At 37.5% G+C, this 22890-nt stretch overlaps 1 protein-coding gene across 1 annotated transcript in view; it reads right to left on the reverse strand.

Moving 5' to 3' along the window:
- The window catches only part of LOC138323016 (protein bicaudal C homolog 1-B-like), a 78313-nt gene that overhangs the window by 20053 nt on the left and 35370 nt on the right, over positions 1-22890 (reverse strand). Inside the window, exons 4-6 of the mRNA XM_069267330.1 lie at positions 6837-6916; positions 2901-3062; positions 2572-2625 (exon numbers count right to left, since the gene is read on the reverse strand). Of these exons, the coding sequence (XP_069123431.1) occupies positions 2572-2625; positions 2901-3062; positions 6837-6916 (296 nt within the window). The remainder of the gene's footprint in view (positions 1-2571; positions 2626-2900; positions 3063-6836; positions 6917-22890) is intronic.

A 22890-nucleotide genomic window follows, 5' to 3' on the forward strand; every position in this document is an offset into this window, starting at 1 on the left:
CCTCAAATCTGAATTTTAATGCATTTCATGGCAGCCCTGCACATAGCCGAGGAAGAGAAACTGTGGATGTCAGTTATAACATACCAACACCTGGACATAACTGCATGTCTGAGCCGTGGGTCACACATACATGTGCTCTACATCAGGACCATCTTGTAATACTATCCAAAATATTCTGTGTAACTATTAGGGGAATATAAAATTTGTTGTACTTGAATGTTGAAGAAATTGGCAGATTCATAAAGTTTAGACAAAGAGATATGCATGTTTAGCCGTCTGTTCACCGTCAAGTGTCTGTACAGCCTATTGTCTTAGCTGTGTTGCCAAGTGATGGCTGATGTTTATACCATCCCCATGTCTTATGCAATATCACAGGAACATTTTACAACAACCAATCACCAACAGTAAAACAACACTAATAATCTAATGACCAACACTAATTGAGTCAGACAAGTTCAGAATTTAGTCTCGTTTAGCATGTATTACAAATGTGGTTTATCTTTATTTGCATCTGGTATATAAAATTAATTTGTGCTTTACTTCTGACACTTACCCTAATTTGTGCCCTGTTAGTAAGATTTACCTTAATTTGTGCCCTTTTAGAAAGACTTAAGCTAATTTGTGCCCTGTTAGTAAAACTTACCATAATTTGTGTCCTGTTATTCAGACTTACCTTAATTTGTGCCCTGTTAGTAAGATTGACCCTTTTTGTGCCCTGTTAGTAAGACTAACCCTAATTTGTGTCCTGTTATACAGACTTACCCTAATTTGTGCCCTGTTAGTAAGATTTACCCTAATTTGTGCCCTGTTAGTAAGACTTACCCTAATTTGTGTCCTGTTATCCAGACTTACCCTAATTTGTGCCCTGTTAGTAAGATTGACCCTTTTTGTGCCCTGTTAGTAAGACTAACCCTAATTTGTGTCCTGTTAGTAAAACTAACCCTAATTTGTGTGCCCTGTTAGAAAGACTTACACTAATTTGTGCCCTGTTATTCAGACTTACCCTAATTTGTGCCCTGTTATTAAGATTTACCCTAATTTGTGCCCTGTTAGAAAGATTTACCCTAATTTGTGCCCTGTTAGTAAAACTTACCATAATTTGTGCCCTGTTAGTAAGACTTACCCTAATTTGTGCCCTGTTAGTAAGATTTACCCTAATTTGTGCCCTGTTATTCAGACTTACCCTAATTTGTGCCCTGTTAGTAAGATTTACCCTAATTTGTGCCCTGTTAGTAAGATTTACCCTAATTTGTGCCCTGTTAGTAAGATTTACCCTAATTTGTGCCCTGTTAGTAAGATTTACCCTAATTTGTGCCCTGTTAGTAAGACTTACCCTAATTTGTGCCCTGTTATTCAGACTTACCCTAATTTGTGCCCTGTTAGTAAGACTTACCCTAATTTGTGCCCTGTTAGTAAGACTTACCCTAATTTGTGCCCTGTTATTCAGACTTACCCTAATTTGTGCCTTGTTAGTAAGATTTACCCTAATTTGTGCCCTGCTAGTAAGATTCACCCTAATTTGTGCCCTGTTAGTAAGATTGACCCTTTTTGTGCCTTTTAGTACGACTTACCATAATTTGTGCCCTGTTAGTACAACTTACCCTAATTTGTGCCCTGTTAGTAAGATTTACCCTAATTTGTGCCCTGTTATTCAGACTTACCCTAATTTGTGCCTAATTTGTGCACCTGTTAGTAAGACTAACTCTAATTTGTGTCCTGTTAGTAAGATTTACCCTAATTTGTGCCCTGTTATTCAGACTTACCCTAATTTGTGTCCTGTTATTCAGACTTACCCTAATTTGTGCCCTGTTAGTAAGATTTACCCTAATTTGTGCCCTGTTAGTAAGACTTACCCTAATTTGTGCCCTGTTATTCAGACTTACCCTAATTTGTGCCCTGTTAGTAAGACTTACCCTAATTTGTGCCCTGTTAGTAAGATTTACCCTAATTTGTGCCCTGTTAGTAAGATTTACCCTAATTTGTGCCCTGTTAGAAAGATTTACCCTAATTTGTGCCCTGTTAGTAAAACTTACCATAATTTGTGTCCTGTTAGTAAGATTGACCCTTTTTGTGCCCTGTTAGAAAGACTTAAGCTAATTTGTGCCTTGTTAGTAAGATTTACCCTAATTTGTGCCCTGCTAGTAAGACTAACCCTAATTTGTGCCCTGTTAGTAAGATTCACCCTAATTTGTGCCCTGTTAGTAAGATTTACCCTAATTTGTGCCCTGTTAGTAAGATTTACCCTAATTTGTGCCCTGTTATTAAGACTTACCCTAATTTGTGCCCTGTTAGTAAGATTTACCCTAATTTGTGCCCTGTTAGTAAGACTTACCCTAATTTGTGCCCTGTTAGTTCAGACTTACCCTAATTTGTGCCCTGTTAGTAAGATTTACCCTAATTTGTGCCCTGTTAGTAAGATTTACCCTAATTTGTGCCCTGTTAGTAAGATTTACCCTAATTTGTGCCCTGTTAGTAAGATTTACCCTAATTTGTGCCCTGTTAGTAAGATTGACCCTTTTTGTGCCTTTTAGTACGACTTACCATAATTTGTGCCCTATTAGTACAACTTACCCTAATTTGTGCCCGAGCAGATTCTACTCCTGCTGGTTGTCCTGCTATTGATACCTGAAATGACAAAGGCAATCAAGGTGAGTACAAAGGTATGGTCTGAAAGGTCAAGGTCAGATAGTGCATCAAGCTAGGTATGTAAGGTCAAGGTCAGTTAGAACATTAGACTATGGTCTGAAAGGTCAAGATCAGTTAGAACATTAGACTATGGTATTTAAGGTCAAGGTCAGATAGAGCATCAGGCTGTGGTATGCAAAGTCAAGGTCAGTTAGTGCATAAGGCTACGGTATGAAAAGTCAAGGTCGGTTGGTGCATCATGTTTCTGGCGTTACCTGGTTACTTTTTTCCTGTACATTGTTGCCTCTGTTTGAATCTGGGAAGTGGATGTGACAGCCTGTCTCCTGCATCACCCGTTTGATGTTGTTACCTCCCTTGCCTATCACATGAGAATGGTCGGTGTGGGACACATCCATCTTCAACGTCACACGATTACTCTGGAAAATAACAGGCTTACTATTCAAAAGCATGTAATTTTGGATCACACTGGAAACTAATCTATATGTATAAAATTTCATTTCAAACAATTTTTTTTATAAACATAGCATTATTTGCCTTTACTAGCTAATTACACACATATTTAAAAAAAGAAGAAGAAGAAAATCTTGTGAAGCATCAATCTGTAATATAGCAGGTTACATCTAGCCTATTTAAACACAAAAGATGAACAACAGCTACTTATCAAATGACTAAATTAAGATGACATCATGATTTTTATTTTCTACAATACATTCAGCAGTATTTAATCATATGATTTGACGAGGGGGGTGTGGAGAGGTAAGGGATGGGGGTGTCATCATTGTATAGGACAAGTTATCTCCAACAGATACACCAAGCAAATCATCTGAATGCATAATGCTAAAGTTTCCAACACCACAGAGTGCTTTATTAATATATATAATGAAGTTAAACTTGACACATGAATGTATGTACATTACATAAAAGATGCTCCACCGCCGTCAGTGCATAAATGATATTCATCATTTGAACAATAATTGGTGTTTAATTGTGTATATATATGCCTAATTAACACAAAAAATAATATAAAATAATTCATCTTGCCTTTGGTGCATGCGCAATCAGTACTCATTCCATATAGGATATAGTGGCACAGAATTTTTCCGGGATGCAATTAATTATTTTTCATATTTTTAACTTGAAGTAAAATTAGAAGCTCAAACTTTTCAATGGTGGTAATGGTGTAAAGTAAGTAACTTTTGTAACTGAAGAAAAATACTAAATCGTCTGCTTCTGTTTTTAATAGTGAAAAAATACCATTTGTCAGCGGTGGAGCATCTGTATAGGCACTAGATCGTTAAATAAAATACTGAAGGTCATCATTCATTACATAATGATGAAAAGCTGTCTCATTCAGACACTAGTACAATTGATGTCTTTTATAAGTTTCACGACCTCAAAACATTTCAATCACAAACCTCACTCAAACTAAGCCACTTTAATTCAAACTGCATAATATCATTTATTTTTTTCAAAATTGAATTAAATTGTCAACCAAATTTCTCCCAGTGGGATTTGATAAGGTGTGGTTTTCATTACTGACATTAACTGAAAACATGTTATGTAAACTCTGTACCACAGTGACAATGTGTAACATAGAGACCACAAAATGAAACTTAATTATATCTGGAATTAACAACAGTTAAGTCAATTTTCTTAAGTTTTTCCAGGGCTGAAAAAACACTTCAAATGGAAAAGGGTCTTTGATTTATAGCTGTTTTAAAGATATACAGGATTAGCAGAAGTTCCTTCTATCAGAAGATGGTTAATCTGGAACATTGAGCAGAATGTCTCCAAAATAACAGTACAAATAAGTCATGCTTTTAAAGACAAAAACCATTGATGGTAGTAAGACCTTGATCAGCCGTAAAATGTGATCATATTTTTTCTCCAAGAAAATTTTAAAGGGACAATTCAGTCTAAGAGAACATTACATCAGTCAGTTTTACTGTGATATGCCTGAAACGCCTATGGTGGTGACACGTGTGTGAAATATTCAAACTTGCTCGCTGTCCGCCATTACACACTGTGGTCGAACTTCTTGTATGCCGAACCCTGTCCCTTGCTCGTAAAGTAATGCAACTTTTGGCTAGAACTGCTCAAATCGCTCTGACAGTAGTGTGTTTACCTTATTAGGTGAATTGTCTTGCCTAAAAATCATTTTATCACCTTCTCAGTGCTTATGTAGTTCATTTGTTTAACGTGCGTGACTTTGGCTCGGGTATGGGTACAGAGTTAATATTGTACCTGCTTAATCGTATTGATCAACGATTTGATATTTCAACGATATTAATTAAAATACTTAACAATGTTGTGGAATTTGTCAATGTTTTACGTTATATGTTTCATAAGAAATGTAGAACAATACATTTATGCTATAGTTTGCTTATTGGTTATGTAAAAGAATTTGCCTGAGTGAATTGTCTCTTTAAATACAAAATTTGCAGAAAATATATTATGCTGCTTGAAAGCTGTTTTGACCTTCAATGTTGTCATTTTATATATTTGATTTATCAAAGAAAGTCTTGAAAGAAAAATTAATTAGACATATATACACAAGATTGAACACTAATTATTGTTCAAATAATGAATATCATTTATGCTCTGTCGGCAGTGGAGCATCTTTAAGCAGAAAATAAATTATGTTGCTTGAAAGCTGTTTTGACCTTCAATGTTATCATTTTATATATTTGATTTATCAAAGAAAATCTTGAAAGAAAAATTAAGCAGAGAATAAATTATGTTGCTTGAGGGGTAATTTTCAGACTGCAAGATTGAATTTGAAGATTCCAGTTGAATTACTTGAGGTGAAAGCTAAGATAGAGACAACACTTGTACAATACCCCTGACATATCTTTTATAGAGTGGCCTCTGCCAGTGAACATGTTAATACTGATAGTAAGTGGTATTATGACATTAATCAAATGTCGACAGCTTTAACAACAGCTACCCCTACAGGAAGGTAGACAGCATTATATCTTCTGTACAAAGTTGATCAACAAGATTAAAATTTTATTGAATCCGGGGAAGCTTGGTAAATGGTTTCTCTTTAACAAAATTAAATGGACTTTGAGGAGCTCTTCATAATTTTTTGTATAAAAGATGCATATCTCACCTTCAAATATAACTCAATTGTATGTCTTGATATTCTAACCCCTGGGTACACATGGACCCATTCTTCCCCAACCCCCTCCCCCAACCCTTAGCCATAACACCATGATTCACTTCCCATATCCCCTGTCCCTTCCCCCTCCTGCCTCCCACCACCATGTCATATTTTTTGTCAGAACTGCCATCTTATTTCAATTACAATGATGGCTGAACGTCAGATAAAGTCAAGTGCCCGACAACATTACACCCGTCCACTGATAGTTTGCACTCCCACACTTTAAACTACATTTCCATTTCCTTTACAAGTTATTTAAATTCAACTTTTCCTCAAGATTTTGTCCTATCAGATTTGACGGGACTTTGTTTTAATAGACTGATAATGGCTCGGCACATTAACTGTTACGTTCTGATGTTCACGACATCCGACCAGTTAAACTTCACATGATAACTTTTTATGCATAAAGTACATTAATTAGAACATCTGCTTGCAATGATTTTTTATTCCAAACGTTTCCAGCTAGGTTAAGTAATGCCCATTTAAACAATCACACTGAAGGTAGATTTTTGCATATTAAGTTATTTACTATTAATTTGCATAAACAAATTCTCTGACAATTAAGTACCTCACCGCTGTAAATCTAGATTTTATCTGCTGAATCTAACAGGTGAATGGAAATGGGTTTAAATTTTGTGCAGATTTTTTAAAATATTGTGGAGAAGTTTTATAAGTTGTAATCTTTCTATCTATTTGATTATTTCTAGTTAGTCAATGGTAGAATATTCTAGTGTTATAGGACTTGATTTGACCTAGTTTTGTTCTAAAATTAAATACCGAATTTCACAGGGGCTTTGATTGGCCTGGTGGTTAAGATGTTTTGACAAATCATTATTACCACTAGCCTCTATGGGCCATAGTGTGGTCCATGTGGGGTAGTTACCAGGTACTGACTGGTGGTTGGTGGTTTTCCTATAGGAACTCTAGATTTCCTCCACTTCCTAAAGTTTCTTCTAATTACATAGGATGCTGTGACCTAGTTTTGTAACTCATACACAGTTAACTTTGACCTAATTTGTGTACTGACCTTTGTATCTAGAATTGTCATGATGCTGTCCTTGGCAGCTTTAACATCCTCTGGGTTTCCTATCACTTTTATGTGGGGGTCTGAAAGAACAAAACATCAACCATTTCAAAACATGTTTAGATACAGTCATCTCAAATTATAATTTAAAGTTATAAATAAAAGACTTTACATATTAAGTGTCTGTATAACCAGTATGTCATATATAGAATCACTTGAGTGATAGCTACTTATGAAAATAACCTATTTACTGTAAGACTGACCATAACCTTTGACCTTCAGACCTGAAATTTAAACCACTATTGGTTGAGTAAAATTTTGACTTGATTGACTCTAGGAAACCACACATTTTTTTAGTGTGTTTTGGTCAATGACCTTGACCTTTAACCTTAGAATCTGAAATCAATCACAATCAAATACTTTTGGTTATTCAGAAAGACTTGAATGATGTTCAAGTTTAATAGGTTAAAGTGTTATCACATGGAAACTTGTTTGAAAGTCATTTCTGTAAATCTTTAGACCAGTATGTTTTACTATTGCAATAGATATCAGGTCATATATGTGTCTTTCACACATTTCTTCACATGCAAGGAAACTAAAATAGCTATAAGTCACAGAGTTCATTCTCAATTGTAAGAAAAGAAGATAAGCATGATATCTGTTAATGTTCCTGATTTCAATCTGTCCTGGGATATTTTAAGTCATAGGTATTATTTACCAATGGATTCAAAGTACATTGTAAAGTATATATACAAGATGTATGAATCATACACATCTACATTAAAGGAAATAATCTTGACTCATTCACTAAGTTAAACATTTCTTTATTGTGATTCCTCACTTCAATTTGTATCAAACAAAGGCGACAGTCACTCAATTTGACTAATTACATAGGTGCCAAGTTCAACGACAGGACATTCCATGGCGTCCCGGATACGTTTGTACTAGGGAGCATGTGGGGACTATTACAGTAGGGTATCTCACTATGGATATAACCCTCTATCTCAACAACTAGCCAATCCCTCTCTCAAATTGTCCTGGCACTACACACTGCACACGACCTTTCCTCTTACTAAATGGTAATAATCTTGAAAACTCACTTCATAACTTTTTAATCCAATACCTATTATTTAAGTTCTTAAAATGCGTTCTTTGAGAACCGTTAAGTGGTTTTACAAATAGTGTATGGCCGTGTCACATTACCGTAACAGATCAACACAGATATATAATTACAGTTTCAAGGATGTAGCCAAGATCACCAAATCAATTTCTAAATGATTTAATTTCAATACATACAGAACCTTACATTTCCAATTATTGTCAAACTTATGTAAACGGTTACACTTAAAAGGGTTTTTAAACAAACAATGAATGTTCTTCAAATGGAGACATACTACCCCACAGGAGTCTAAAAAGGAAAACACTTATATTTCCATTTGTATATAAATGTTCAGTTCAATACATAACATTGGATATTTCATTAATTATATTACATGAATTTCAAAGTCAGCAGTATTCCGAGATGTTGGTTGAGATAGTTCACTAAGATTAATATAAATTTAAACTAATCACAGAACAGCATCATAAAAAGTTTATGTCATTTTATTGGCTATAGGATAAACTTAAAGAGCTTAAAATTGTTTCATGAAACCTGGAGCCAAGCTACAATTTTTTTTACAAACTTTAGTTTAAAACAAACTTAAATAAATATCTTTTACTTAAGTTACAAAATGAGGTCACTTCAATTTTGAAATAAATCATCAGGTTTTGTTTCCAGAAATTGCGACCTGAGCCATCCATTTCAGATTTGAGGGTTGTGGTATAACAATGGTGAACAAAGAATGGGGAGTAATTGATTGTACAACAATTGGTGTCTGAGTAAGACCACCAGGATTATAATGTCACTCGACTCCATACTTAATCATTGATAACCATTTAATAACTTTTACAACGTACGGCCATATTGCTAGGTATTATACATAAGGAAAGTTTTACAGACTTGGAGACAATACTATATATTCTTTGTACGTGGATCTAATATCTCATGTAACATTATTAGACCATTACATTTAATGAGAATATTTGTAAGACAAATAGAATCTTACATGGACCCGTTAGGTGGACAGGGATATCTCAACCCGAGTGAAAGATTTTGGCTGATCAACCAGAAGCTTGCTGGGGGTTGATGGTCAAAATCCTTCACGAGGGCTGGGATATTCCTGTCCATCTGACAGGCCCATGTAAGATTCTTTTTCTCCCATACTTTAACGAGAAATGGTGAAAATTCAGTTGATATAACGTCCATGTGCGTAAAAATGGTTGCCGCATGACGTCACTGTCTACACATTTTGGAGATAAATTCTGTAATGCTCATCAAATTTTCTCCACAAAATATTTCAGTATCTAACTCAGAATACAATTTCTTTATCAATATTGAATGAGTAACAATAATTTTGTTTTTGTAAATTTTTAAACAGGGTTTAATAGTGGGTAAAATTATACTATTCAGGAAATACTGAAATTTCAAGAAATCGAATTAAAATAATGTTTTACATCTTATAGGAGATACATTAGAGCAAGAAACAGTGACTACAATGTACTTTTATGTCAGAAAATCCAGACAAAACAATACCCAGGGCAAACTTCCACTCCCTACAAGATAAGCCTGGATTGATTGTCAAAGGGTTATAAAACATTGTGTAGGAGATACACTCAAGTACTTTTAAAAGTACATTGAGAAAAGAATTAAATATCATTTCTCATTGCCAGGCAATATTTGCACACCCCAAGATTTCATGGGACTACAAGCTGCAAAACAGCCTATACATCTGTGAGGAACTTAACACATAACTATTACAGCCGGTCCAAACTTTAATATATTGGTAAACAAAATGGCCACTTGTAAATGTACAAGTTCATTCAAGACAACTGCCTGCATATTGACTGCACGTGGAGTAGAACTTTTATAGGCTCATCTTTATATCACATATTTTCTTGTAAATATTTCTTATAAATTACAGCAAAATATGTCTAAAATGTTAAGCACAACTACGTGTCGAGGAGTTCCCACATACATGTAACTATTGTCTGATATTTAGAATGTGATGAGGAGAGCTCATGTTTACAATCATGTTGTGTTACTTAGGCTGAATCTTCTCATTGTTCATTTTTAAATAAAAATTGGGGTTTGGAGGAAAACAAAAAAATAAATACCTGGTATGTACATTTTGTATAGGCTTTCCCCATTCAAATAACAAGCTATTCAAATACCCAGTAACACTTTTCAGAGATTTTTTTATTTTAATTTTATACAATACCAAAATGATTGATAATAATAGACAAAAAAGTAATTTAATGAACTATTCCCTAGCTACTAAATGTGTTGCAAAAAACAGAACAACTGAACTCCTCTCAACATCTTACCAGTAACCACAGCTCATTGCACCAGGATAATACCCACATCATTTTCTATCCTAACCTCAATTTCTCAAAACAACTCATTAAAAAAATTGGACTTCAATTGTAGAAGAAAATGACTTATGTTTTGAGTTATGTTCCTGCTTTTTATTTCAAGAAATTGTTGCTAAAAGGACAATATGATATTGCCAAGACTTTTTCTACATGCAATGAACCATGACTGTTGTGGGTATGCGTTCAGGATAGAGCACCACTCCAGGTGATCCCCATGTAAACCAACACTACCTCAGACCAGACATTTTCACACCTCCAGGTGATCCCCATGTAAACCAACACTACCTCAGACCAGACATTTTCACAAGTCTGTTTCTGTTTCAAATTTAAATGTGTCATTAATTAATACAAGAGGACTGTTTTTGGTAGACTGTCACCTTGGGTGGTTTGTATCTAGTCTATAGGTACAACAGAAGTGTTCTTATACCATCCAATAAAACTACACACCAATACATGGACAAAACAAGAGGCCCAGAGGGCCTGTATCGCTCACCTGGTTTTTTGTCAGTAATTATCACAAGACTCTGACAATTAGAAAAATAAGCAAAATTGACTCCCAAAGTTTGATTTTGAATCACAACCATACAATGATGCTATTGATACCATACAAATATGCTATCCAATACATAGGTTCAGAGACAAAGTAATTTATATGAAAATAGTAGCCTAATTGACCTTTTGACCTCGCATCTATTGCCGTCTAAGGCCCCGGGGGGTCAGCCCTATCATTTGTACAATTTCAAATCCCAACCCTATAAGGATGCTACCATTGCACTATAAGTACTCTTCCATTCTTAGTTGCAGAGAAGAAGTCGTTTATATGGAAATAGCTAAATTGACCCCTTTTGACCCCACCCTTCAGGCCCCCGGGGGGTCAGCCCCATCATTTGCAAAATTTTGAATCCAAACCCTATAAGGATGTAACCATTGCATTATGAGCGTAATCCCATGTTAAGTTGCAGAGAAAAAGTCATATATATATGGAAATTGACCACTTTTGACCCCGCCCCTCAGGCCCCCGGGGGGTCAGCCCTATCATTTGCACAATTTTGAATCCCCACACTATAAGGATACTACCATTGTATTATGGGTGCTATACCGTGCTTAGTTTCAGAGAAGAAGTCGTTTAAATGGAAATAGCCAAATTGGCCACTTTCGACCCCGCCCCTCAGGCCCCCGGGGGGTCAGCCCCATCATTTGTACAATTTTGAATCCCCACCCTATAAGGATGCTACCATTGCATTATGGGTGCTATCCCATGCTTGGTTTCAGAGAAGAAGTCGTTTATATGGAAATAGCCAAATTGACCCCTTTTGACCCCGCCCCTCAGGCCCCCTGGGGGTCAGCCACATCATTTGTACAATTTTGAATCCCCACCCTATAACGATACTACCATTGCATTATGAGTGCTATCTCATGCTTGGTTTCAGAGAAGAAGTCGTTTATATGGAAATAGCCAAATTGACCCCATTTGACCCCGCCCCTCAGGCCCCCGGGGGGTCAGCCCCATCATTTGTACAATTTTGAATCCCCACCCTATAAGGATGCTACCATTGCATTATGGATGCTATCCCATGCTTGGTTTCAGAGAAGAAGTCGTTTATATGGAAATAGCCAAATTGACCCCTTTTGGCCCCGCCCCTCAGGCCCCTGGGGGGTCAGCCCCATCATTTGTACAATTTTGAATCCCCACCCTATAAGGATGCTACCATTGCATTATGGGTGCTATCCCATGCTTGGTTTCAGAGAAGAAGTCGTTTATATGGAAATAGCCAAATTGACCCCTTTTGGCCCCGCCCCTCAGGCCCCTGGGGGGTCAGCCCCATCATTTGTACAATTTTCAGTTAGTAGCCCATAAGGATGCTACCAGTCAAATTTTGTTGAAATCCGACCAGCGGTTATGGAGAAGAAGTCGATTGTTGACGGACGGACGGACGGACGGACGACGGACGACGGACGACGGACGCCGGACGCCACGGTATGGCATAAGCTCACCTTGGTCCTTCGGACCAGGTATTATATAACCATTGACTTACAAATATCTAAAGACTATTAGGGATCTATGACAATATGGCATGGGAAGGTTGGAAAAGTGTATCTTTCATCATCAGTAAATGAACGATTTACCACTTAATGTCAGATAAATTGATAGAAATATCTGTCAAATACATGCAATTCTTATTGTAATGACTCAATTTGAGAAATCGCCTAAATTTAAACAGTGAACCCATCTAAAATATTGATAACAGTCAGGGGAAAACTCATTGAAATGTGAGGGTTTTCAGATTAAAATTCTGTAGAAAATCCCTTTAATCTAGAGAACCAGACATGGGTAATATTTCTATTGTGTGAGAGGAAATTTTTTGATTTCAGGGGACGTTGTCGAAACATTTTGATCTATGAAAACAATCCTGTACAAATGTAGCCTGATCACATGTTTGATTTTCTTGCTTTTAGTCAAAATCACAAAATATTTGGCTCATGAAAAATTATGACCTGCTATATGGTAGTATTATAGGTCCATGAGAGGTTGGTGTAACGTTTACGGTAGTATGATAGGTCCATGAGAGGTTGGTGTAAAGTTTATGGTAGTATTATAGGTCCATGTGAGGTTGGTGTAACGTTTACGGTAGTATTATAGGTCCATCTGAGGTTGGTGTAACGTTTACGGTAGTATTATAGGTCCATGTGAGGTTGGTGTAACGTTTACGGTAGTATTATAGGTCCATGTGAGGTTGGTGTAACGTTTACAACGGTAGTATTATATAGGTCCATGTGAGGTTGGTGTAACGTTTACGGTAGTATTATAGGTCCATCTGAGGTTGGTGTAACGTTTACGGTAGTATTATAGGTCCATGTGAGGTTGGTGTAACGTTTACGTGGTAGTATTATAGGTCCATGTGAGGTTGGTGTAACGTTTACGGTAGTATGATAGGTCCATGTGAGGTTGGTGTAACGTTTACGGTAGTATTATAGGTCCATGTGAGGTTGGTGTAACGTTTACGGTAGTATGATAGGTCCATGTGAGGTTGGTGTAACGTTTACGGTAGTATGATAGGTCCATGTGAGGTTGGTGTAACGTTTACGGTAGTATGATAGGTCCATGTGAGGTTGGTGTAAGTTTACGTTTTATAGGTCCATGTGAGGTTGTGTAGTTTACGGTAGGATAGGTCATGTGAGGTTGGTGTAACGTTTACGGTAGTATGATAGGTCCATGTGAGGTTGGTGTAACGTTTACGGTAGTATTATAGGTCCATGTGAGGTTGGTGTAACGTTTACGGTAGTATGATAGGTCCATGTGAGGTTGGTGTAACGTTTACGGTAGTATGATAGGTCCATGTGAGGTTGGTGTAACGTTTACGGTAGTATGATAGGTCCATGTGAGGTTGGTGTAACGTTTACGGTAGTATTATAGGTCCATGTGAGGTTGGTGTAACGTTTACGGTAGTATTATAGGTCCATGTGAGGTTGGTGTAACGTTTACGGTAGTATTATAGGTCCATGTGAGGTTGGTGTAACGTTTACGGTAGTATTATAGGTCCATGTGAGGTTGGTGTAACGTTTAGGTTAGTAGTATTATAGGTCCATGTGAGGTTGGTGTAACGTTTACGGTAGTATGATAGGTCCATGTGAGGTTGGTGTAACGTTTACGGTAGTATGATAGGTCCATGTGAGGTTGGTGTAACGTTTACGGTAGTATTATAGGTCCATGTGAGGTTGGTGTAACGTTTACGGTAGTATTATAGGTCCATGTGAGGTTGGTGTAACGTTTACGGTAGTATTATAGGTCCATGTGAGGTTGGTGTAACGTTTACGGTAGTATGATAGGTCCATGTGAGGTTGGTGTAACGTTTACGGTAGTATTATAGGTCCATGTGAGGTTGGTGTAACGTTTACGGTAGTATTATAGGTCCATGTGAGGTTGGTGTAACGTTTTACGGTAGTATAATAGGTCCATGTGAGGTTGGTGTAACGTTTACGGTAGTAGGATAGGTCCATGTGAGGTTGGTGTAACGTTTACGTTTGTATTATAGGTCTATGTGAGGTTGGTGTAACGTTTACGGTAGTATGATAGGTCCATGTGAGGTTGGTGTAATGTTTACGGTAGTATGATAGGTCCATGTGAGGTTGGTGTAACGTTTACGGTAGTATGATAGGTCCATCTGAGGTTGGTGTAACGTTTACGGTAGTATTATAGGTCCATGTGAGGTTGGTGTAACGTTTACGGTAGTATTATAGGTCCATGTGAGGTTGGTGTAACGTTTACGGTAGTATGATAGGTCCATGTGAGGTTGGTGTAACGTTTACGGTAGTATTATAGGTCCATGTGAGGTTGGTGTAACGTTTACGGTAGTATTATAGGTCCATGTGAGGTTGGTGTAACGTTTACGGTAGTATGATAGGTCCATGTGAGGTTGGTGTAACGTTTACGGTAGTATGATAGGTCCATGTGAGGTTGGTGTAACGTTTACGGTAGTATGATAGGTCCATGTGAGGTTGGTGTAACGTTTACGGTAGTATGATAGGTCCATGTGAGGTTTGGTGTAACGTTTACGGTAGTATTATAGGTCCATGTGAGGTTGGTGTAACGTTTACGGTAGTATTATAGGTCCATGTGAGGTTGGTGTAACGTTTACGGTAGTATGATAGGTCCATGTGAGGTTGGTGTAACGTTTACGGTAGTATGATAGGTCCATGTGAGGTTGGTGTAACGTTTACGGTAGTATGATAGGTCCATGTGAGGTTGGTGTAACGTTTACGGTAGTATTATAGGTCCATGTGAGGTTGGTGTAACGTTTACGGTAGTATGATAGGTCCATGTGAGGTTGGTGTAACGTTTACGGTAGTATGATAGGTCCATGTGAGGTTGGTGTAACGTTTACGGTAGTATGATAGGTCCATGTGAGGTTGGTGTAACGTTTACGGTAGTATGATAGGTCCATGTGAGGTTGGTGTAACGTTTACGGTAGTATGATAGGTCCATGTGAGGTTGGTGTAACGTTTACGGTAGTATGATAGGTCCATGTGAGGTTGGTGTAACGTTTACGGTAGTATGATAGGTCCATGTGAGATTGGTGTAACGTTTACGGTAGTATGATAGGTCCATCTGAGGTTGGTGGTTTACGGTAGTATTATAGGTCCATGTGAGGTTGGTGTAACGTTTACGGTAGTATGATAGGTCCATTGTGAGGTTGGTGTAACGTTTACGGTAGTATTATAGGTCCATGTGAGGTTGGTGTAACGTTTACGGTAGTATTATAGGTCCATGTGAGATTGGTGTAACGTTTACGGTAGTATGATAGGTCCATGTGAGGTTGGTGTAATGTTTACACTAGTATTATAGGTCCATGTGAGGTTGGTGTAACGTTTACGGTAGTATTATAGGTCCATGTGATAGGTTTACAGTAGTATTATAGGTCCATCTGAGGTTGGTGTAACGTTTACGGTAGTATTATAGGTCCATGTGAGGTTGGTGTAACGTTTACGGTAGTATTATAGGTCCATGTGAGGTTGGTGTAACGTTTACGGTAGTATTATAGGTCCATGTGAGGTTGGTGTAACGTTTACGGTAGTATTATAGGTCCATGTGAGATTGGTGTAACGTTTACGGTAGTATTATAGGTCCATGTGAGATTGGTGTAACGTTTACGGTAGTATTATAGGTCCATGTGAGGTTGGTGTAATGTTTTACACGGTAGTATTATAGGTCCATGTGAGGTTGGTGTAATGTTTACGGTAGTATTATAGGTCCATCTGAGGTTGGTGTAATGTTTACGGTAGTATTATAGGTCCATCTGAGGTTGGTGTAATGTTTACGGTAGTATTATAGGTCCATGTGAGGTTGGTGTAACGTTTACGGTAGTATAATAAGTCCATCTGAGGTTGGTGTAACGTTTACGGTAGTATGATAGGTCCATGTGAGGTTGGTGTAATGTTTACGGTAGTATGATAGGTCCATCTGAGGTTGGTGTAACGTTTACGTTAGTATTATAGGTCTATGTGAGGTTGGTGTAACGTTTACGGTAGTATTATAGGTCCATGTGAGGTTGGTGTAATGTTTACATTTGTATTATAGGTCCATGTGAGGTTGGTGGTAACGTTTACGGTAGTATTATAGGTCCATCTGAGGTTGGTGTAATGTTTACGGTAGTATGATAGGTCCATGTGGGTTGGTGTAACGTTTACGGTAGTATTATAGGTCCATCTGAGGTTGGTGTAATGTTTACGGTAGTATTATAGGTCCATGTGAGGTTGGTGTAATGTTTACGGTAGTATTATAGGTCCATGTGAGGTTGGTGGTTTACGGTAGTATGATAGGTCCATGTGAGGTTTGTGTGTAACGTTTACGGTAGTATGATAGGTCCATGTGAGGTTGGTGTAACGTTTACGGTAGTATGATAGGTCCATGTGAGGTTGGTGGTTTACGGGTAGTATTATAGGTCCATGTGAGGATTGGTGTAACGTTTACGGTAGTATTATAGGTCCATGTGAAGTTGGTGTAACGTTTACGGTAGTATGATAGGTCCATGTGAGGTTGGTGGTTTACGGTAGTATTATAGGTCCATGTGAGGTTGGTGTAACGTTTATGGTAGTATGATAGGTCCATGTGAGGTTGGTGTAACGTTTACGGTAGTATTATAGGTCCATGTGAGGTTGGTGTAACGTTTACGGTAGTATTATAGGTCCATGTGGGTTGGTGTAACGTTTACGGTAGTATGATAGGTCCATCTGAGGTTGGTGTAACGTTTACGGTAGTATGATAGGTCCATGTGAGGTTGGTGTAACGTTTACGGTAGTATGATAGGTCCATGTGAGATTGGTGTAAAGTTTAAGGTAGTATTACAGGTCCATGTAAGATTAGTGTAACGTTTATCTATAAATCAAGAGAGTGAAAAAAACACCATCACCAGGTACATTGATTTCAAACTAGGCATCAAGTGCTGAATAAATATCTGATCATAGACTTTTTTGTTTTCAAACTCGAACCATGTGCTGCAGCCAATGTTTGATTGTTGATAAGGATGTCATTTTTTACATGTGTTACGTGACATTTTTAGGTCTATTACCCGACATATGTATGTGTTTAGGATGTGTTAGCCCCTAATGACAAGTATTTACTCGTACAAGTTCACGTGGTGCACAAGATACTAAGGAAACGCAGGAATCAAAATAATTAACTGCGTTGAGGAAAGACAAAATTTAGTGAGGAAAGTAATCGGAGAAGAAGCAGCTACTGAATGAGATAGACAGATAGCTACAAAACAGGTGGAACAGGATGATAATTAATGTGAAGATAGATTCAGCCAAAGCTTTGGATTTTGTATTTCAACAGATAACTCACTGCCACGGCCAAGTAATTCTGGATACGGAGAATTTGATTTAAATTCCTGATAGTTTTGGCTTTATAAACCACCTCGTATGATGATAAAGAAAAGCAACAAAATTTTAGGTTGTTAGATTTATCTTGAACGAATAAATAAAACGCAGTTAACTACTGCGGCTGTTTAATTGTAATTATTCAATGGTAAAAATAGATACATGTTTATTATCAGAGATTAAAAACTTTGGAACTTAAAGTAAAGAGAAAAGTGTAACTGTGCACTGTACAGGAGCCGTTGGTATGAAGGCTGACATTTAGACTAAGGTTACAGGCATTATAATGGGAAAACCTCGCCTGATGACGGAAGTGCCATCCCTTTAAAACAGGAGCTGGAAACAGTAAAGACATCCCAACATAGATTTTATTGTTTATTGGGCTCGCCTATCACAGTGGAACGATCTAGGGTGTCTGTCAGTAGCCATCAGCAGAGTATAGCCAACACAACCACATTCATTCATGAGGAAACTCAACAGACTCTCTCGCCACTGCCAACTTCCTCACAGCTCAGAGATAACACATTATTGTTATAGTCTCCCCTAAATCATCTCGATATTGTACCAGATATCTCTCTCTTTGTAAATACTGACCCTCAAGTCAGGATTTATAGACAAATTCATATTGAATTACCTTCTTTTAATTTATGTGCTGCTTATACTATATAAATATACAATATCAGTATCATGAAAGTAATTTGAGTAAAGTCCTGTGATTTTCTGCAAATAATCAACATCTAGAAGGGGCCAGGGTATAGAAGTGGTAAAAGTGTTAACATTACAACTAGCACTCCATCAAAGGGTTTTAAGTTGGAATCCCACTTGGATCATTTGCCAGATACTGACCATAGGTCATTTTGTTTTTCTCTGGTTTCTCAAGCTTCCCTCTACTTCATGGCGTGTCCATAAAAGACCCTGGCTGTTTACACGACGTAACACAAAAACAAATCATCATCTAAAAGGTATTGTGGATCATTTCCATGGCAGGATATCATTGATTTCCGACTGTAGTGAAAATGATGTACTTTTGGGGAATGTTGAACCATGAAGTGCATGTGACATATACTTTTAATCTGTTTTTCATATCAATGTCAATCTGATTATCAAATGAAGGGTATGGTTACTAGACAAACACACAGGTAGCCTTCATGGGATAATTTAATTAACCTGTATAAGGATGTCCTTTTTACTTGATTTGAACTTTAAAACATAACACATTGAACAGGATCAAACAGGAAACTGGATAAGTACAACAACAGTGAAACATGTTTCTGAGGAACATGAAATTGAAAATTTCCATGAAATTGTCTTCAAATTGTACTTGGTCCACTTAAATTCATTTTAGAGTAAAACATCCCTTAGCATCCACCTTTCTATTAAGACCATCTGTTTAAAAAGACCACTTTTTTGGGGTCGAAATGACCAATTTCAACACAATTTGACCTGTGTTTAGAGACCTCTTGACAGTAAAGAATGTCTTTGTCCCTAGCATGGTCTTTACTGACAGGTTTGACTGTAACTGTCCTTCATTTTGACATCATTAAAGCCATAGACATACAATCCAACCTGTCTATGAAAGCCTTCAAAGGGACAAGGGAAACTTGGTCTCTATAGCCAGGCGGTCTTTATACACAGGTCAAATTGTGTTATAAACGACCCTTTGGGACCCTAAATAAGTTGTCTTCATAAGAAGTTGGTCTTTATACAGAGGCGGTCATTAAGACAAGTTTCACTATATCTTTAAATGAAACTCTTACATTTTCTATTAATTTCCTACTCTTTTTATAGACTGTCAATCCTGACATTGAATTCACCACCTAATCCTTAGGTCAAACTCCAACAGCAAATGTCGGTGAGCAGTATGTTTTTACGTGGAGTGTCAGCCTTTTACCGACAACAGATCCGCTAGACTATACAATTAACGTCTAATTCAATGTAATTACCCATCAGGCAGATAGCTTTTCTGTTATTTCACTGTTCATTCACCATTAGTGAAAATTAAATGTACAAAAAAATCAATGTATTATTTACTTAGCAGATTCACACCTTGAAATTGCCACGGAAGACAAATAACAGCATCAACAAATAATCTTCTCTCCGAGCGTGTGAAGACAACATACAGTGCTCAATGATCAACAACATTCCCTGGCCCTACATCTGACCGCAATATATTACCGCATTTCAAAATGGACAGAAAAACAGACATGTGTGAAAATATTTGGCAAAAACAAATGACATGTCAGTAAATTTCAGAAATTTAAAAACATGTATCCGGTAATAAGTAAGAAATTGGAAGTCTTTCGCGTACATGTGAATGGCCATGCAGGTGATATATCAGTTCTTAAAATTGGCAGGAAAGATCTATTGAATGTTTTTTTTGTTTTTTTTTTTATTTATGAATATAGGTGTCTGTTATAACAGATATGTGTTGTACCAGAATAAAGTGCAAATTGAACAACAAATGCCTCTGTAACAAAATGATACAAAAAAACAAAGGCCTTGTACGAAGAGACACAAACCACAAGGGTCTTGTACCTAAACCCACAGGTTGTACCTGCTGCCTCTATTGCATGATCGTAAAAGGCGACTAAATCTAGGATCTTATCTTTTCTCTTCTTCCTAACTGACTTTATTTGTCCTAAGGCCTCCCTTGGCACCTCCTCACTGTTGGCCTTGAGTTGAGCGTTCGCCCCTGTGAGGAAGGCTCTGAGCTCTGTCCCCTGGCCGAGACACACCAAAGTCAATAAAAGTGGTAGTTTCTTCTCCTGTTTAGCGCTCAGCTTACAGGGAGTGGGACGACTTGTTCGCCCGTTGTCAGTATAATGTGACTGGGTGGGGTGTGTTGCTTGGTGTCTTCGGCGGCATGCTTCAGTGATATAGCACTATAAAAAGGGCAACAGTTCCACTATACAAGAAGACACAACACGAATATACTGCAGTCTCCCAAAACATGCACCTCGCACAACATACACGCAACATACCACATACATGGGACGCTGTCCTTACATGACCATAGCTGTTAATAGGACGTTAATTAATCAAACAAACAAACAAACCTAAAGCCACAAACAAAAAAATGCCTTGTAAACACAAACACAACATGTGGATGCCTCAGTAACAATTAATGACTAATCTACTGATAATAGAATGCTATTATCAGAACAGTTACCATACCCTACCATTCACAACCCTGTTCAGTAATAAGCCATCTCTCCCTTTTCAAACCTATTGGAACTAGATCCATATTTGAACTGTAATACCTCCATGACCTATTGCAACTTGGCCTTGTTAAGCAATAAATCACCTAGTCATTTTCTTCATTTATAATTTTTATGATGGCATTTGTTTTCCCAATGTTCCTGAACACTTACAGATCAAGACCAGTCAACCTGGGTTATAAAAAAGTGAATTATGGTAGTAGTTTCAAAACACAATGAAATCTTGGTTTTCTTCAAACACACATTCGAACATCAGTTTCCTAACAGACATTGTTATAGAAACTCTAAAGAGAATAGCTGATAGGAGTGGCTCCCTTGTCAAGATACCCAAGGTCATACAGTGGAAAGAAGAGCCTAATGGGTGCCTTGTCAGCCCGGCACCCCAGGTAAAATCTGCCCGAAGTCAGGAGAAGCGATCATTGATGTATGTAAGATACAGTTGTGAGTTACATCATCCCGCTGTCATTCTAACATAAGCAATTCTCATCTCCTAACTTTCAAATTACCATCACTTTTTTTCTGTCTTCGCTCCTCTTTACTTTTCTTCTATTTTTTCTGGTAAGTGTTTCCTGATTGCGGTGTTTTGTCGGCGAAACATGATGAGTGTGTTTCTACGACAACAACAAGTGAGTAGATAGAGCCACTCCTAACTACCTGTGGTTATAACTTTCCATTTCTAACAAGTCTTGAAACATGATGTGAAAATGTATTAGCGTTACGATTACAACACACAATCCAACTTCAGTAACAGTCATTGCTTCCTTTAATTTTTCCATTAGTCATGAACATGTTTGTGCCATTTGTGGGGTACCGTGGTAACAGACACTGTAAGAGAGTACTTGTGTCTTGTGAATGCTTCACCAATTGTTTAACAGTAAAACTGAAGTGGTCACCGCTGGAACTGACACTAGAACCCTAACAGGGATTAATTCTCTCTGACTCCCGACCGCTCACGCATCCATCACACTTGACATAGACTTCACCTCTTTGACCCCACATATTCAGACAGCAGATTTCTGAAATTGTCAGTGATTACTCTTATAAGCCAATCAGATAAGCCAATCAGATGTGATCAAGATGTAATACTGGCTAGTGTTGACCACCTACAAGAACACTCTACTACGTTTAGTTTATTTTACATCCAATTATATTAAGTCAGCTACATTTTATGAAAGCGTTGGCAGGTAAATACTGTCTATGTACAGTTGGTACGTGACAGGTGCCCGTTGTATGTTCCAAACTCATAACCCAGAAGTAGTTGACTAGTGGTAGAATGTTGGGACATCTAAAATACTCAGTGCACACAGCCCTACACAACAATCTAGTATATCTACCACATCACATCATACATCTGTTCTGTAAATTTTCTCAATTAATTTGTTGATGCTTCTCAATAATTGCAACAATATAGCGAGCCCATGTTTTCTATAATGTTTATGTATACGATGATGCATTTCACAGTTTCAAGTAGCCACTCCTACACAACTTTCAATACTGTAAAGAATTCAAGTTCATTTCACAGAATGTAAATGAATGTCAAGCTAGTATGCAAATCTTGATTTCTCTAATCAAAATTCTTCAAAGTCAAAAGAATGGACGAGTCAATCCTTAGTGAACATGTACCTCTGTTGGTGGACAATATTTAGAGTTCAGAGAATTCCTGATTTGAATCACAGTATGGCTACAAGACTTTCCCTCTCATGTCAGGTGCTTGCCAACCTCTATTTCAAGCCGACGAAGTGTAAACTTAGGAGAGAGCTTGTCCCTATGGAGAGGAGAATGTAAAAAGGAAAGTGGATGGGATGAAGCAGGACTGCACTGGATTCTAGTCTTCTGAGACAACGTAGCTAGGAAAGAATTTAAAACAAAACAGAAACTAACTATGTGAGACAACGTAGCTAGGAAAGAATTTAAAACAAAACAGAAACTAACTTTTTCTGTGAAAAACTTTTTTTCCTCAAATTTTCCAAAAAGAAATAGAGTTGTCTCAATGA

Source organism: Argopecten irradians, chromosome 5 (assembly GCF_041381155.1).
Source record: "Argopecten irradians isolate NY chromosome 5, Ai_NY, whole genome shotgun sequence".
NCBI classification, from domain to species: Eukaryota; Metazoa; Mollusca; class Bivalvia; order Pectinida; family Pectinidae; genus Argopecten; species Argopecten irradians.